This window comes from Leptodactylus fuscus, chromosome 1 (genome assembly GCF_031893055.1).
Source record: "Leptodactylus fuscus isolate aLepFus1 chromosome 1, aLepFus1.hap2, whole genome shotgun sequence".
NCBI lineage: Eukaryota > Metazoa > Chordata > Amphibia > Anura > Leptodactylidae > Leptodactylus > Leptodactylus fuscus.
The window spans coordinates 64,941,416-64,961,093 of NC_134265.1; the positions used below are offsets into that span (position 1 = coordinate 64,941,416).

General features: G+C 40.2%; 1 protein-coding gene across 1 annotated transcript in view; it reads right to left on the reverse strand.

Moving 5' to 3' along the window:
• Window positions 1–567: 567 nt before the first annotated feature.
• KIAA0825 (KIAA0825 ortholog) overlaps window positions 568–19,678 on the reverse strand; it is a 286,762-nt gene continuing 267,651 nt past the window's right edge. Inside the window, exon 20 of the mRNA XM_075271661.1 lies at window positions 568–887. Within this exon, the coding sequence (XP_075127762.1) occupies window positions 791–887 (97 nt within the window). The 3' untranslated portion in view covers window positions 568–790. The remainder of the gene's footprint in view (window positions 888–19,678) is intronic.

Genomic DNA, 19,678 nt, shown 5'->3' on the forward strand with positions numbered 1-19,678 from the left:
GAGTCATCCCTTGTCCAAAGGATGGGGGATAGCTTGCAAATCAGCGGGGTTCCGACAACAGTGACCCCACTGATCAAAAGAACACATCTGAAAGATAGCCAGTTTTTCCAGTGTACAAAGGTTAATACCTACCAAAGAGGTCCAAGGAAGGATACCCAGTGAACAAATTACTGGGTCATGGGCCCCCTGTTGGTGGTGGGGGGCATTTGGGTGTGAAATTGAAATACTGATTCTAAGAAAATAATTTTTTTAATCTGTATGCCAATGAACTGCTTAGTGGAGCTGGTGAGTTGCCAGCTCTGCCGAAGCACCAGATATTGCCTCTAGTCGCCATGAATCAGGACCTGTCAATCTTTAAGTTAGGAGATGGTGCTGAGTGACAACCACAGACGAAATTGTATTAATGACTGTTTAATGGAAGTTGGTGGTGGCATCACTTGTGATTCCTATACTCGTACCCGGTATCCATAAGTAGGCACAATACTAACTATGTGTAATAACAATTACATGTAAATACACAATTCAAAAAATACATATATATGTGTTTAAATCTCCAGCAAACTGCTGAATAGTCCATTGTTAAAGGCCAAAAATGTCACTGGAAGGTAGAGCAATACCTTTAAGGTATTGGTTGCTCATGTATGTGTAGCAGAGCTATACCTGCTCTATCAGTATTCATGTATGTACCGCAGAATAAGTGTCAATATTCTTCCATCACTGAACTCTTCTATCCGCTACAGTGTCTTGAGCAATCTTCAGATGTGAACTAGTTGAGGTCACATTAATGTCTTCAGGAAGGCTTGTCTCCACACCGTATCATTTCTTTCAACTGTTCCATTAAGTCTTTTTCCTCTTCTGTAAGACTGGCTACATCTTTGGTTTCCCACCTGGTAAATAAAATAAAAAAGTACATTAGATGTGTAAAGCATTTCTATACATACATAGGTGTACAGACACCAAACATAAACCCAAAAATCACAGAGCACATCAGAATATAGAAATAACTCATGAACATCTTTATTTAGTCAATACATATAAAATGTGCATAAAAATATATATAAAATATGGAGACTGAAAACTCACATGAAAAATAGGTGAGTAATATGAACAAACTCAATACAGGAATTCAGTATGATGGCAGAGAGAAGGCTGACTATCATAAGGGTACCTTATATCTCATACACTTACTGTATATAATGGAGAGTGGTGCAGCATACGGCAGTGCTCTGTGTATGCTCTATAAATTTCTTGCATTTATTACATTTCATGTCTGGTTAGAGGAGTGTTTTAGTGCATAGATTAACACATAAGTAGGCCTAAAATAACATACTAAAAAATAATATACTCACTTGTCCATTTGGCTAAAGATCCCGTGGAGAGTCTCCATTCGAGTATCTGGTCTTTGTTGACATTCAGCCTATGCAAGGGCAATTCAGCCAGTCAATGTCTGACCTCTGAACCTCCATCTGAACATAATATCATTGCTCAGCCACTGATTGGCTGACACACTCCTGTGCAGGCCAAAGGTCAGGAACAACAGGGACCCGAACTGAGACTCTCTGCTGGATCCCCTGCTGAATACACAAATACCGGTAAGTACTGTTTTTAGGCCTCCCTATATGTTACAAAAATGTGTCTGTAAGGAGTGCAGTGACACAAGTAAGTAAGACTTGTTCCTGGGCCCTGAGGGGGCCACAAAGCTCACTCTGCCACATAAAATATACAATATTTTAAATGGCAAAAGGTAATTAGGGGCACCATTACAGATTTTGCATTGGAGTATATGGGTGTCCCCATTTTTCTCTGAAGGCAATTGGCGGGGGGTGGAATAAGACATGTTGGACATTAATATTCACTGCACTAAAGTGATCTTATGATGCAGTGAATACTAACAAGCTGGGAGAAAGAGACTCTTCATCGAGTGACCAGGTGAGAGGACCTGAAAATTGGGAAACTTCTATAAATCCTAGCTGAATTGAGTTTCAAGACCAGAAGAGCGAGGGTGCATGCTGGGAATTGTACTAAAAAGTTGCTGAACCCTGGAACAAAAAGTTCATCTTGTAAAGGAAAGGTGTCACCAGGAAATGAATTATTGTTGAAATCGTACTAAGAACAATTCAAATACTTCCTAATATGGAACAACAACATCCTACATTGTGTGTTCCACAAAACATAAGTGACAGCAGTATGGCAGATGCTCCTAGGTATATATGTCCTTTTCTGAGACCAGGTGTCTACCTCTAAGACGATTAGTATGAGAAGCGAAGAGTATCGCTCTCACAAAGGTGCTTCTATAATTTCATGTACACAGAGTACATGATTCACCGCCAGGAGATCAGAAAGCGCCCCCCACAGTCTATTATGTTGTCCTTTGCACCAGCAGCGCTATGTGATTAGGTAAAAGACAGCTTGTCCTCCTCACATTGCCAAAATGTGAAGTCTAAAGTACATATGTTGTATTCCTGTCATAGTGGAAATCTGTTTAAAGTCTTGAGTTTCCTCTGTAAATCACTGGATTCCTCTCGAGCCTTGTGTGGCTGTCAGGTTGTCAGTAGTAGCCTATTGTGTTTAATATCAGCCTGGAATCCCTAAAGAGAACAGGTGTATTGTCGGAGACAACAATGACTACACTGACCACTAATATAATGTAGTCAGGCTGTAGATGGCTCTCCTGAGGCACCATCAATGCTTTTACATAGGTCTGTAATCACTCTCATGCTGCTGAATGTAAATGGGGACCAAGGCATTAAAAGTTGTTCATTTCCTTGTCACTAAGAATTAGTCCTAAAGTCACTTTGGTGGATATCCAAAGTAAAGTGTACTGAAAGGAGAAAAAAACTTTAGGTTATAAATCTATTGTCTCCACTAAGGTCTATGCAGAATATGATGGTGCTATAGAAGTTAGCATAATAAATAAATTCCCATGAATATATGGTATTAGTTATTTTAGGTTCTTGTATTCTATGGTGATCTAAAGCTGACCATATACACTCACCGGCCACTTTATTAGGTACACCTGTCCAACTGCTCGTTAACACTTAATTTCTAATCAGCCAATCACATGGCGGCAACTCAGTGCATTTAGGCATGTAGACATGGTGATCTGCTGATCTACTGGGATTTTCACGCACAACCATCTCTAGGGTTTACAGAGAATGGTCTGAAAAAGAAAAAACATCCAGTGAGCGGCAGTTCTGTGGGCGGAAATGCGTTGTTGATGCCAGAGGTCAGAGGAGAATGGCCAGACTGGTTCGAGCTGATAGAAAGGCAACAGTGACTCAAATAGCCACCCGTTACAACCAAGGTAGCCAGAAGAGCATCTCTGAACGCACAGTACGTCGAACTTTGAGGCAGATGGGCTACAGCAGCAGAAGACCACACCGGGTGCCACTCCTTTCAGCTAAGAACAGGAAACTGAGGCTACAATTTGCACAAGCTCATCGAAATTGGACAATTGAAGATTTGAAAAACGTTGCCTGGTCTGATGAGTCTCGATTTCTGCTGCGACATTCGGATGGTAGGGTCAGAATTTGGCGTCAACAACATGAAAGCATGGATCCATCCTGCCTTGTATCAACGGTTCAGGCTGGTGGTGGTGGTGTCATGGTGTGGGGAATATTTTCTTGGCACTCTTTGGGCCCCTTGGTACCAATTGAGCATTGTTGCAACGCCAAAGCCTACCTGAGTATTGTTGCTGACCATGTCCATCCCTTTATGACCACAATGTACCCAACATCTGATGGCTACTTTCAGCAGGATAATGCGCCATGTCATAAAGCTGGAATCATCTCAGACTGGTTTCTTGAACATGACAATGAGTTCACTGTACTCCAATGGCCTCCACAGTCACCAGATCTCAATCCAATAGAGCATCTTTGGGATGTGGTGGAACGGGAGATTCGCATCATGGATGTGCAGCCGACAAATCTGCGGCAACTGTGTGATGCCATCATGTCAATATGGACCAAAATCTCTGAGGAATGCTTCCAGCACCTTGTTGAATCTATGCCACAAAGAATTGAGGCAGTTCTGAAGGCAAAAGGGGGTCCAACCCGTTACTAGCATGGTGTACCTAATAAAGTGGCCGGTGAGTGTATGTCAGCTATATAATATGTATAGGGGCCTCTTGCCTATTTCCAAATTGCACATGGGAAAGAAGGATTGGGGGATGTTGGATTTCAACAAATGTGTCCCCACATGAATGTCTGATGGTATACTTTACATACTTTATAATTCAAATAAATAATTTTTCCGTCCCTCAACTTGGCCCATTTCATGCTCTTGCGTCCCACTTGCCACTTTTTTTAGACAGTGGGAAGCAATGGGGTGGGAATTTAGGCAGGCTGGGGTGTCCTGGTTCACCAAATTTACCATCCTGGTGTGTGTTATACCTACTAATATTATAAATGTGAAAGTTTGGATATTTATGTGTTTGTTACTCAAATCACGCAAAAACGGCTGAACGGATTTGAATGAAATTTAGCACATAGATAGATTGTAACCTTAATTAAAACATAGGCTACTTTTTATACTGGTAAATGTCATGGCTTCACGACTGTTAAGAATTTATGTTCACATACTATATTACAATTCTCTTGCAGTAGCTTATCTCAGGTTCTGATAAAGCCAGGTCTGTTATCTCTCTGTGTGAACACTCAGCTAACCCTCAGTCCATTCTGTACATGCATTTGCATATTATCTGATCAGCTCTAGGCAACATGCTGACACACTGGATGGGAAAACACCTTTAATCCAAATTGGCAGTTTGCTAATATTAAACATGCCGGGAAAAAGAAAATCTAATCTGTTGCAAAATTCTAAAACAACGACAGCTATGAAGGTAGCCAGAAGTCACAGAGTTCTCCTCAAGCAGAAATGAGGGGGATCATCAGCACCAACAACACGCTCATTATATGGCATCCCAGCTAGTTGATGAGATGCCGGAACAATAACAAGCACAGCATGAGGAACATGTTCAGCTGCAGGACAGCTTAAGAGCTGCCAAAACGCAGCAGGCAAACCATCGACGGCAGCAATTTGCTGAATATAGACGGATCATCGACTCCAACAACCTGCAGACGAAGTCGCAGGCAGAGGCTAGCCATAAATATGTGCCAGTTCCTGACCCGGCCGGAGCCTCTTAGTAATTCTTGTGAGTCTTGCGCCTTTCATAGTTTGCATGAAAATTTGGTATAAGAATTGCCAGTCTTAATAAATTCCCCTCCCAAAGAGTCAGATTTTTTTCTTAATTTCTATATCACCCTTGTAATGTTTTGCCGTGAAAGCAAATATCTTTACAGTTTTCTTTTTGCTTGTCTTAGCATCATGTTGTCCAGTAACAAGTTGCCTACTTCAAGAATGGAAATACGGAAGACCCTATTATTATGGATGAGATCTAACGGACACTGTTGGCATCTTTGATACTAGATCCAATATGTTCTCTTGGCTGCTTTGGACCTATGGCGGAGCAGACCAGAAATAATTTGTGCAGATATGAACAAATTCTTAGATTGTGAGTTCTAATGAGGAAAAGGACCAATGTGAATGGTGACAATTTCTGTCGAGCACTATAGAATAAGCTGACCCATAACGAATAATAAGTGATAAATTATTGTCTCCTTGCATGAATGGACTGATACAGACTACTGATACATGAATGCTGTTATATCTCGGTGCTACACCAGCAAAACAAAGTTGTTCCCTTAATTTTACTACTAGGTTTAGTGGTCTAGTCATGAAATGCATTATCTTGTCATTATGAATAGATTCTCCCCTTTCACAAGAGTATGTGTTATCTTTCCTGTGATTTATATTAAATGCAGTGGTGTCTAGTTTTTACAAAGTGCTTTTAAGCTATTTATCTACATTATCAGTCAGAATTGTTACTTTGCAGCCATGGGATACAACCCAGATCCTCTGTGGCCTTTGTTTAGAAGACAATTGTATCCAGAGAGAAGCTTCATTGTGTATCCCAGGGCAATGAAAATAAATAGACCGGCTTTATGATAAAATACGTGCATGGAAAAAGAGAAGGAAGCCATCTGGAGGTGGCGCACCTGTTTAAACTAGAATTAGACTATATCTAAAATCTTCGATCAGTATTAAGCATGGTGGATAGTAGTGTTATTTATATTCCCTTTCAATGGTGTTGTAGTAGTGTATAGACAAAAAGGTATGCTGTGCTAATATATATTTGTAGGGATGTAGCAAAGGACCCTGCAGAGCTGCAGCTTATATATAGAACAGAAGAGATTGTGTTTCTCTAAGGATTGTCACATGGATATTTATAGAGAAACATGCTATCATTTAGTAGGGTTTCAACTGTAGATGTGGACAATACAATGTATACAAAATGTGTAATGCATACAAGCAGAATTAAAAACATTTGGAGGATATTACAATGAATACAAACATTTGTGCATAAATAAATAACTAGATGTTTAAGATCTCTGTACGCTCTCATTGGATGGAAAATTACAGCTAATAATTATAAATAACTTAAAGGGTTGTTCTGCGTAAGTTACCCTATAAAGATCAATCTATTAGTCTTCAAAGAAAATGTGTCATCAAATAATAATCCACTGTATTTGTTTAAGATACTATCTCAATATATTTAAAAAAAAAAAATAAGAGATTGACACTTCCTGTTCTGTACAAATCACTTTTTAGCAGCCATCCCATTACCAATAGAGCCAAGATTACAATGACAGGATTGACCATTACTGAAAAGTGACAGTTCTCCTCCCCCTTTCTGCACAGCGCATGTCTACACAAATCTTCCTCAAAAGTCAGTGAGCCATCTCCAGATTACAGGTTCTTATGCTCCATATGGCTGCTGTAAGGTATATCTCTTAACGCTATTAAAGGGGTTGTCTAGGACCATGATATTGAGATTCCCTTTTTCTTTAAGGCAATGACATCAGGTAGAATGGTCACTTGACCATACAGCATCTGAGTCCCTTTAAAATTAATATTATACCAAGTACAGAATGTATACAGAATGTAAGGTGCAGCGTTTGTTCAGTAGTGAACAGGCTGCAGATATCAATATTGTGGTCCTAGACAACCCCCTTAAAAGTCACTCAGCAAGATGTACGAACAATAAAAAAATAAAAATAAAAAAATCAGCAAACAAAAAATAAAAACAGAATTAGAAAAAAGGATTATCAGTATCTGTTTTGAATGGTAAAACTGAAGGTGATCTTAAACATACTTTTAATTCTTTATAGTTCCTTTTTTCAAAAATCCTGATATTTTGCAGTCTTCAATGTGGCCACCAAGCCTCATAACAAACTGACACTTCCGGTTCTGTAGAGATCACTTTTCAGCAATCATCCCATTATCATCACAGCTAGGATTACAATTACAGGATTCAACATTGCTGCTAGGGGACAGTTCTCCTCCTGCGCCTTCTTGCACAATGACCTCGTATAGGTCACAGTTGCCTAGAAAATTCTTCCACACAAGTCAGTGGATCACCTCAGGACTGCAGTTTCCTAAGGGTATGCGGTTGCTGTAAAGCAGATCTCAGGAGAGATGTACAGAAAATAAATTTAAAAAATATCATCAATCAGCAAATAAAAACAGAATAGAACAAAAGAATATGGACCGGTAAAAATAATTTAAAATTTGGCAAAATAAGTGTTTCCATCTGGTGCAAAATTCCCTTGAGATATTTTTGGAGAAACTACAAATAGTCTTGGATTTTTCAAGGTGACAGCAACTGCATATTGTGTGACTTTCGTAGGAATCAATGCAAATGGGCAAATTAAAAACACTGTATGCTAGGAGCTTTTATTTTGTGAAGTAGACAATAGGCAGCATATTTAGCCTGTGGCTCCTGTCTCCCGTGCATGCATAGTGAAGATGTGAAGAGCAACAATAGGTCCAATTATCTAGTAGGCTGTACATTTTACTGGATTACTCAGGATTACTCAATGTCATCAGATATCATTCTCGCTGTAATTTGTAAAACAGTGTGATAAATAGTGGGGAATTATAATGTTCAGGTAGAGATAAAACAGCCTGTTAATAGTTCATTTCCCAAGTGTTCCATCCATGCCCTCAAACCATTTAGCAAAGTCAGTTCTTTACATCAAGTCTGTGAAATGCTAAGATGTTACACTTTCATATTGAAATCATAGCCAGATCACATTTCGGCAAGCTGAGCGCAAAACCTTGTTCACCAACAGAAAATGCAATTTGTAAGGGGAAAACAATCAAAGGAGCGGGTGAAGATGATACCTTTGTTGGCCATATGGTATAATCAGATGGAAGCTTTCTAGAGAGTTCATGTCATTTCCTCAGGCGTCTATTTATCTGGACGTCTGAGAAAGAGCGCTAGTGAATGCCACCAACGCTGTATAATCTTACCACGCTCTTTGTTATCCGTTCCTTTAACAAAGATAGTAGAATCCAGCGAAATTGTGCCATGTTTAGAGAATTAATGCTACATGTCACCGCTCGCAGAAAATTAATTCAGTTTGGAAAGTAATAGTTAACAGTGTGTCGTCGGAAATATATTAATACATAATTGATACGTTCGTTTTAAGATTTTACTTTGAAAGAAAGAACAATGCAAAATGAAATGTTATACAAAAAATTCACAATTACACATGTTCTCCAGGCGATGATGTGTGTACTGTCGTCTATCACAATGGATACACGGCAGTAGTACTGCACTAGGTTTCATTAATGGGGCCCCAGCTGATAATTACTGATAATTAGCAACTGAACTTGATAATGACAATTGCTAATGATCTATGTACGGAGCTCTGCTAAGTGGCATTCACAGATTCTGAGGGTAATGGCACACGTAATGGCCGCGGTGCAGCTAACCACATGTAAATGAGAGCCTGTTTATCCTGCAACCGTTGGTTGACATGAGTGGTCTGGGTTTCGGCTGTGTGTGGTTAGTTGTCCACATCCACTATCTGTGCAGATAGCCTTAGATATATTACTCATTTGCCAACCACCGATTGACCATCTAAGTCTGGGCGGTCAGCATATGAGGACATATAAGCTCACTCAGTTTAGTTGGACCATTATTTATTTTTCAACAGGACAATGACCCCAAACACACCTCCTGGCTGTGTACGGGCTATTTGACCAAGAAGGAGAGTGATGGGGTGCTACGCCAGATGACCTGGCCTCCACAGTCACCAGACCTGACCCCAATAGAGATGGTTTGGGGTGAGCTGGACCGCAGAGTGAAGGCAAAAGGACCAACAAGTGCTAAGCATCTCTGGGAACTCCTTCAAGACTCTTGGAAGACCATTTCAGGTGACTACCTCTTGAAACTCATCAAGAGAATGCCAAGAGTGTGCAAAGCAGTAATCAAAGCAAAAGGTGGCTACTTAGAAGAACCTAGAATATAAGACATATTTTCAGTTGTTTCACACTTTTTGGTTAAGTATATAATTCCACATGTGTTAATTCATAGTTTTGATGCCTTCAGTGTGAATCTACAATTTTCATAGTCATGAAAATACGGAAAACTCTTTGAATGAGAAGGTGTGTCCAAACTTTTGGTCTGTACTATATATATTACAAACTTTCACATATTTGCTTGAAGTATTCATTTGTGCAATATTACAAAGTCTATATTCACACCACATTTGGCAAGTAATTTTAAAAATCTTAGTAATGTATGCATTAGAGGTATGCAACCATATGCCTATGCAAATATATATGTAAGCATTTTCTAATTATATTTTTTTGCATAAATTTGTATAGCAAATCATAGTGAACTGCCCATAAATGATCATCTTGTGGTAGATGCCTGATAACAGAAATCTATGAAAATATTAATTGTATACCTGTATAAAAGCATATCTGCAGCATTTTCTGTTATATCCACTAGGCATGGTGTGAGCCTAGCCTTATATGCATTGTAAGACATGTTCTGGATTGAATTTGTAGTAACAGCGCCGCTCCCCCGGGAGTGTGTTAGCGATATAATGACGTGCTATTAATTAATGCGTTTCCATTCTGTAGCTGTGAAGGTATTTACATCTATGTGTTATGTCAAGTACATTAAGTGTAAAGTTTCATGCAATACAGAATGGGGGAATGCTCTAATTCAGTGGTTCTTAACCAGGGTTCGATCGAACCCTAGGCCATATGCGCGGTTCATTTTGTGTACCAGTAAAAAAACATATACCTATGTCTTGAATTTGGAAATAAATCATATTTGATTTATCACTAAAGAAAGGTTCGGTGAATGCGCATATGAAACTGGTGGGTTCGGTACCTCAAAGAAGGTTGAGAACAACTACTCTAATTTATTAGCCAGTAACACAAGATCAAATTGCACTAAATTTACCAAAATGAGGCACATGACATAATATATGTTAGGAATCTCAGTGTTTGTGTTCCTGCTTCTCCAACTTGCAGCCATTGCTACCATGCCCTGCAGTCAAACTCTGCCTGGGTCTGCTCAGCGTATCAGGAATCTGAGACACAGACCCAATCAGAGTTCTGCAACCCATCCTGAGTTGAGGCAGGTTATTGAAACTAGTCATTTGCCTGATATTGTGTCTGTAGCTGCGCTTCTTGTATTCCTGTACTTACTCTCTGTACCTCTCCCTGACTTTGTTGATGATCAGGATTACATTCTGTTTTTAATTTAGCTAAACACCTGACATTGACTGTGGCTTGGACTCATTTTTGGTTACACTTTGCAATTCCACACTCTTTTGGTTTCTTTTCAGCTTTTTTTTTAATAACTCCCTTAGCCCGCCAGGCTGGTGACTGCAAGGATTTTATCATTGACCTCTCTAGTGGTGTGAAGGAACACAGTAAATCTTCCACTTTGATACAAATATAATATGAAATTTAGTAGCACTAAATTTTCAACCAATTTATATGAAATAAAATTATGTGTACACATCTACATAATAGTTCTAGACCACAGCGCTGAATATACCGCAAAACTGCAATACCACCTGTGGACAGGTGTGGCACTGTTTTTGGTGCAACCTGGACTACTGAAACCTTGCTTGTAATTGACTTTTCTCTCACCCAAATGTTCTTGGTCTTGTAGCAGTTTCCAATATATATTTTTTTTTTATCTGTCTTATTCAGCATGGAGATTGGTATGTGAATAGATTTTTATCCACTAAAATCTTTGAGGATAGGGGGAAGATTGATTATACCCTACCCTTCATAATTCTAGGGTATAAAAGCCACATAGTGGAGATTTGCAACATTTTGAGCTCATTTGCACCATTTTTTTTTCCATTTTTACATCACTTATTTTATTTTTGAAAAGTGGACAGGAAAGTAGACGTGGTGTAAAATTGTTGCAGTCTTATTCCATTGAGTGGGTGGGCTTGAAAGTGGAGTAAGGGCTAGTTCACACGTGAGTATAAGGGGAGGTTTTTGACAGCGGATTTCGCGTCCAAAACCTCCCCTTATAATGGTGGTCTATGGAGACCGCCGGGCTTCTTTTCTCCGCTAGCGGCGGGCTGCTGCTAGCGGAGAAAAGAAGCGACATGCTCTTTCTTCAGGCGGAAGCCGCGTGGGCTGCGCCGCACGGCTTCCGCCCGGCTGCAGCACCCTCCATGTTGGCTCATTCATTTGAGCCGACAGCGGAGATGAAAGCCGCGACCGCGATGGTTGCGGCGGGCGGGTTTTGACAAGAGAGAGACGCGGCTCGCCGCGGCTCCCTCTGTGTCAAAACCCGCGCGGGCAGTTCACGTGTGAACTAGCCCTAACATCTCAGATCAGAAGTGTGATTGCGTAACATCTGAAAAATTTGACACAAGTTACACCAACACAGACTCCATCAAAATTCCCATTATTATAATTCATCCTTTTTAACTTCTATCAATGAAAACTTACAATATCAACTGATACTATAATAGATTTTTTTGCAAGGTTGCTTTGCTTTGCCATTAACTTTTTCACTGCCAAGGATGTATACATGTTTACTGCACCCAAAATATTACAGTTAGGGCTTAATTCTTATAAATAAAACCCGGCCTCTTTCAGATCAGGAAGTCATATCAGGATCAGTATTTTAGGTGAGATATTTAGGGCACAGCACGAATTTCAAATTGGGGAACAGCAATGAAACGGTCTGGTTTCTTATATGTCTTACCTTCTGGTTCTGTGTGCATATAAAGGGCAGGGTGGTGACATCAAGGAGCGAGATATTAGCCTACTATTGTCACGTCTCCTCCTGTGCAGAATCCAGTGACCACAGGTAGGGCGAGAGGATACAGGAACTTTCCTTTATGTTTCCCACTCTTATAAATAATGCAGCCTATGTGCTCTATATTGCAAGGGTCTTTTAAGGAAGTAGAAGATCGGTCTCTGTAAGTTTACTATCATCTGGATAGCAGAAGTTTCTTGTCTATGCCCCATTCATGATTATGTGGTATATGAATAGACATAAACATAAGTGGCCTGTATGATCTCTGCACATCTTAACTTTTATTTATAGAACGTGTTGTATGTTTTGGGCTCTGCATGATTCAGACTTATATCTATAGCCATGAATTGTTATGCATGTTTTATTAAAATGCTACACTGTGATACAAAATAGCATGAAGGCGCTCCTTATTGTCTAGTGTGAGGGTGGCATTTTCACCATATGCAGTTGTGTTTGTATGTGTGTGTATGTACCAAGAAGGAGTTGTTGGAAATGAATGAAACTTGTGAATGTAATGATGACATACTGTATGTAAGTGATTACAATATTAGAGTGAAAGGATATACAGTCCTATGAAAAAGTTTGGGCACCCCTATTAATCTTAATCATTTTTTGTTCTAAATATTTTGGTGTTTGCAGCAGCCATTTCAGTTTGATATATCTAATAACTGATGGACACAGTAATATTTCAGGATTGAAATGAGGTTTATTGTACTAACAGAAAATGTGCAATATGCATTAAACCAAAATTTGACCGGTGCAAAAGTATGGGCACCCTTATCATTTTATTGATTTGAATTCCCCTAACTACTTTTTACTGACTTACTGAAGCACAAAATTGGTTTTGTAACCTCAGTGAGCTTTGAACTTCATAGCCAGATGTATCCAATCATAAGAAAAGGTATTTAAGGTGGCCAATTGCAAGTTGATCTCCTATTTGAATCTCCTCTGAAGAGTGGCATCATGGGCTACTCAAAACAACTCTCAAATGATCTGAAAACAAAGATTGTTCAACATAGTTGTTCAGGGGAAGGATACAAAAAGTTGTCTCAGAGATTTAACCTGTCAGTTTCCGCTGTGAGGAACATAGTAAGGAAATGGAAGACCACAGGGACAGTTCTTGTTAAGCCCAGAAGTGGCAGGCCAAGAAAAATATCAGAAAGGCAGAGAAGAAGAATGGTGAGAACAGTCAAGGACAATCCACAGACCACCTCCAAAGAGCTGCAGCATCATCTTGCTGCAGATGGTGTCACTGTGCATCGGTGAACAATACAGCGCACTTTGCACAAATAGAAGCTGTATGGGAGAGTGATGAGAAAGAAGCCGTTTCTGCACGTACGCCACAAATAGAGTTGCCTGAGGTATGAAAAAGCACATTTGAACAAGGCAGCTTCATTTTGGAAACAAAAATTGAGTTGTTTGGTTATAAAAAAAGGCGTTATGCATGGCGTCCAAAAAGAAACAGCATTCCAAGAAAAACACATGCTACCCACTGTAAAATTTGGTGGAGGTTCCATCATGCTTTGGGGCTGTGTGGCCAATGCCGGCATCGGGAATCTTGTTAAAGTTGAGAGTCGCATGGATTCCACTCAGTATCAGCAGATTCTTGAGAATAATGTTCAAGAATCAGTGACGAAGTTGAAGTTACGCCGGGGATGGATATTTCAGCAAGACAATGATCCAAAACACCGCTCCAAATCCTCAGGCATTCATGCAGAGGAACAATTACAATGTTCTGGAATGGCCATCCCAGTCCCCAGACCTGAATATCATTGAACATCTGTGGGATGATTTGAAGCGGGCTGTCCATGCTCGGCGACCATCTAACTTAACTGAACTTGAATTGTTTGTCCAAAATACCTTTATCCAGGATCCAGGAACTGATTAAAAGCTACAGGAAGCGACTAGAGGCTGTTATCTTTGCAAAAGGAGGATCTACTAAATATTAATGTCACTTTTCTGTTGAGGTGCCCATACTTTTGCACCGGTCAAATTTTGGTTTAATGCATATTGCACATTTTCTGTTAGTACAATAAACCTCATTTCAATCCTGAAATATTACTGTGTCCATCAGTTATTAGATATATCAAACTGAAATGGCTGTTGCAAATACCAAAATATTTAGAACTAAAAATGATTAAGATTAATAGGGGTGCCCAAACTTTTTCATAGGACTGTATTTATTGGGGAAACCAGTACAATTAAAGGAAGGCTCTAGTAACCTGTTGGATTGCCTGTAGCCAAGATTCAAGATACAGTTGGGCATGAAGGTTCCTTACAGTATCCTTTCGAACATTTGTCCATGGATCTGGGGCTATACTCGTACGTTGCCAAAGATGGTCCTATAAATGCTCAATTGGCGATAAATCTGGTGACCAGGCAGGCCAGGAAAGTGTTGCAATCTGTGACACTCCGAGAAAATGCAAAAAAAGTTGAAAGCCCTTCTATAAGAGGCAACACATGTGGATCCCAAACAGAACCTGGATTTGTTGCTAAAGGCAATACTGTTCTAACCCATAGCAGTTCAGGTTTCTTATTCACAACACCACTACAATCAAAGACAATGGTTGCTGGCTGTCAATGGCAGGACATGTAATGGGACACCAAATACCCTTTTGCTAAGAGCCTAGAAATGGTCTGAACAGAGATGGGGTGTGTAATGAAGGTGCCATTTGTGCTTGGAGGGTGCACAAAGAAAATGGGAGCTGCTCATGCTTGTTGGTGGATAAAACGATCCTCCCTACTGGTGATCTGTATGGGCTATCCAGAGCCTCTTCATTTTGACTACATGCCCTCACATAACTACTGCTCCTAACATCCCCTAACATCTAGGCATAGATGATGGATGATTTGTAAAAAAAATTCTGCTTCTCTCATTGTTGCATCCAAGTTTAAAAACTAGACAAGTTGTTCAGTACGGTGTAGAGGCATGTCTAGTGGTCAATGATCTTTTACCCAGAGATACACTACCCAAAAGTAGCCTCTGAGAGCCTTTTTTATAGGGAAGCACTTTTATGACCCTCATGGGGCAAGGCCCAATGTCTCATAAGAGTACACCTGTGATCATTTACACTTCTGCCTGAGACAATCTGATATTTCTATCTGGGTGTGTTGTCATTAACTGTATATGGGAGTATAGTATGTTTTTTATGGTATAGTTTAGGCTTAATTTGCGCATACCAAAAGTGTCCAGATAATCCTGGCAGCATATTGAAAGGGTTAAACACTTAAGCGGGCTAATAATACATTATCCTCAAAATGTGAATAGTAATACATAAACCAATCAGGAATCCGTTTTTAGACAGTATAGTGAGGGTTACACTGGGTATTGTGGCTTTGCGCACATTTCGCGGTAGAATGGAAAAGAATGAAAAATTAGGAAAAGTTGCTACTAGAATTATCCTTGAGTGTATTTTTGAGTCCTATTTTGCCAAGCTATATGAACAAGACAAGGATCCAGTAGCATTTTGGAAGTCTCCATGCCTTCCTCACAGACTTGCATTAATTCACCATCTGCTGGCTTCCACTCATTTATTTGCGTTAATTGCTGGTCATTCATCTCTATGGTTTGATGAATCACTGAGAAAAGCTAGCAATATCAAAAGGATTATGTATGAGGTTTAATTTCTGTCTGAAACCATCACAGTCAGCAAGTTAATATCACAAGCCCCCCCTTCCACCCTTAACCACCACCTACATTAACCCATGGACTGCTGGATGGAAGCCGGTTATTAAGTGGTCTTATTGCAATAGCTGCCATCTCACATATACACAGCATTATTCACAAGATACATCCTCCATTTAGCACATAATTCACCACCTTTGCCACAGTGATCCATGTACTAAAATTAAATATGAAATAAAGAAAGATTGGAGAAAATATCCCTAATGACCGTCATTGATTACACCAAGACAGGTGTCTCAAGCCTGGGAATTAGTGTCAAGCGGCTCATTTTTCATCTTTAGTTGGCTTAATTTGAGAGAGTTCAATGAAAAATCTGTGTATTATATATTATGCATACTATTACTATACTGGACTGGACTGTAAGACCAAGCCTAACAGTGAAAGGGCACCCTTAAAGTTAACCAATGCAGCACTTAATGTATAAGTTGTTATATATCAGTACATATCGTAAAGCTGCAAATGGAATTTATTAAAGGGATCCTATCATTCAGATGACATTTTTTCAAAGTACCACGTTGGAATAGCCTTAAAAAAGGCTATTCATCTCCTACCTTTCGTTGTCTTCTCCATGCCCCCGTTCACCTACAATCCTGGTTCTTGTCGGTTTGTAAATTAGCTCTCGCAGCACTGGGGGCGGGCCCCAACACTCAAACAGCACTTGGGGCATCCCCAATGCTGCAAGAGAACTCTCTCCAGCGCTGCCTCCTCTTCTTCAGCAGTGTCATCTTCAGCCTCTTATTCCGGCGGTTGCTTGTAACTTCTAAGGCCTCCGGCCTTGGGCAGAGCAGATTACGCATGCCCATAGGCCACGAGAAAATGGCCGCTTGCATAGTGTTGTAAGTGGCCATTTTCTTGGGGCCTATGGGCAGAGCAGACTACGCATGCCCATAGGCCACGAGAAAATGGCCTCTTGCATAGTATTGTAAGCGGCCATTTTCTCATGCCCCACACTGTCCAGGAACAACCTCCTTCCCCCTCCCATCTTTCAGTGACATGGCCAGGGAGGTATGCTGAAAGCTTTCCTGAAATTGTATTTGCGTTTGCACCAGCCTATTAGAGGAATGTGGAGCAAAGTAATTTGGAGCAACAAGTTGCCCTTGAAGCTCCACACTGCTCATTTGCATATTGTGAAATAAATTAATATATCAGTAAAGGCCGTGCAAATTTTAATGAGGAAAAAAGCATTACATTCAGGCCAGCCTGACCTATCTAACCATGTTGCTGGTCTAATATGCTTAACCCTAGTACTCTTAACCCGTTCCTGCTGCGGCCATTTTTCAATTTTTGTTTTTTACTCCCCACCTTCCTAAGGGTCTGTTCACATGGAGTAAACACGCGGTCATTTTGGCATAATACACGTGTAAAGAATAAGACTCCCATTGACTTCAATGACACTTTTTACACGTGTAAAAAACGCTCCAAAAAACGTGACACGTCTTTTGACGCGTTTTTTTTTACACGTATAAAAAAATGTCATTGAAGTCAATGGGAGGAACTACATGTGTTTTCTGCCAAAATGAGCGCGCGTTTACGCCAGGTGAATGGACCCTTACACCATAAATTTTTTATTTTTCCACTCACAAAGCCATATGAGGGCTAAATTTTTGCGGAACAAATTGTATTTTGTAATGGTATCATTTAATATTCCATACAATGTACTGGAAATATGGAAAGACATTCAGAATGGGGTGGAATTGGGGAAAAACTGTGTTTGTGCTATTTTCCTTATGGGCCTTGTTTTTATGCTATTCACTGTGCAGACAAAATCAGGGCACCTGTATTCTTTGGGTCTGTACCAGGAACACCAAATTTATATATATATATATATATATATATATATATATATATATATATATATATATATATATTTTAATGTTTTAACCCTTTAGAGAAAAATAGATGAAAAGTAACCCCTATTTTTCTCATATTTGTAGATCTTATATGAAGAAGGCCTCACAACCGAAACATCACTACTACCATTGATCTACTGTTCAATTTTTGTGCATTACAACCTTCTATTCCATGGCACATCAACCATTGTATTTGTGCTAAAATCACTTATTAAAAATATTTTTTTTTTTCACTTTCTAGGTGTGTGTGGCAGAAGTATCTTCTTGTCTGCTCTGGGCTTGAAGGACCCTTTTTTGCCTGCACCACTATTGTAAACCTCTTTGGGAGAGTGCGGTACCATTGTTAATTACATTGTTAGCATATCAGGCAAAATACTACCTACACACATGCTCAGGAACAGTGGGGGCTAGAGAAAACATTCCATAAGTGCTGCCATCAGTGGAGTAGTACAGTGCCTACAAGTAGTATTCAACCCCCTGCAGATTTAGCAGGTTTGATAAGATGCAAATAAGTTAGAGCCTTCAAACTTCAAACAAGAAGAGGATTTATTAACAGATGCATAAATCTTACAAACCAAAAAGTTATGTTGCTCAGTTAAATTTTAATAAATTTTAAACATAAAAGTGTGGGTCAATTATTATTCAACCCCTAGGTTTAATATTTTGTGGAATAACCCTTGTTTGCAATTACAGCTAATAATCGTCTTTTATAAGACCTGATCAGGCCGGCACAGGTCTCTGGAGTTATCTTGGCCCACTCCTCCATGCAGATCTTCTCCAAGTTATCTAGGTTCTTTGGGTGTCTCATGTGGACTTTAATCTTGAGCTCCTTCCACAAGTTTTCAATTGGGTTAAGGTCAGGAGACTGACTAGGCCACTGCAACACCTTGATTTTTTCCTTCTTGAACCAGGCCTTGGTTTTCTTGGCTGTGTGCTTTGGGTCGTTGTCTTGTTGGAAGATGAAATGACGACCCATCTTAAGATCCTTGATAGAGGAGCGGAGGTTCTTGGCCAAAATATCTCCAGGTAGGCCGTGCTATCCATCTTCCCATGGATGCGGACCAGATGGCCAGGCCCCTTGGCTGAGAAGCAGCCCCACAGCATGATGCTGCCACCACCATGCTTGACTGTAGGGATGGTATTCTTGGGGTCGTATGCAGTGCCATCCAGTCTCCAAACGTCACGTGTGTGGTTGGCAACCAAGATCTCGAGCTTGGTCTCATCAGACCAGAGAACCTTGAACCAGTCTGTCTCAGAGTCCTCCAAGTGATCATGAGCAAACTGTAGACGAGCCTTGACATGACGCTTTGAAAGTAAAGGTACCTTACGGGCTCGTCTGGAACGGAGACCATTGCGGTGGAGTACGTTACAAATGGTATTGACTGAAACCAATGTCCCCACTGCCATGAGATCTTCCCGGAGCTCCTTCCTTGTTGTCCTTGGGTTAGCCTTGACTCTTCGGACAAGCCTGGCCTCGGCACGGGAGGAAACTTTCAAAGGCTATCCAGGCCGTGGAAGGCTAACAGTAGTTCCATAAGCCTTCCACTTCCGGATGATGCTCCCAACAGTGGAGACAGGTAGGCCCAACTCCTTGGAAAGGGTTTTGTACCCCTTGCCAGCCTTGTGACCCTCCACGATCTTGTCTCTGATGGCCTTGGAATGCTCCTTTGTCTTTCCCATGTTGACCATGTATGAGTGCTGTTCACAAGTTTGGGGACGGTCTTAAATAGTCAGAAAAGGCTGGAAAAAGAGATAATTAATCCAAACATGTGAAGCTCATTGTTCTTTGTGCCTGAACTACTTCTTAATACTTTAGGGGAACCAAACAGAATTCTGGTGGTTTGAGGGGTTGAATAATAAATGACCCTCTGAATAAACTTTTCACAATTTAAAAAAAAATTAAACAAAGAAATAACATTCTTTTTTGCTGCAGTGCATTTCACACTTCCAGGCTGATCTACAGTCCAAATGTCACAATGCCAAGTT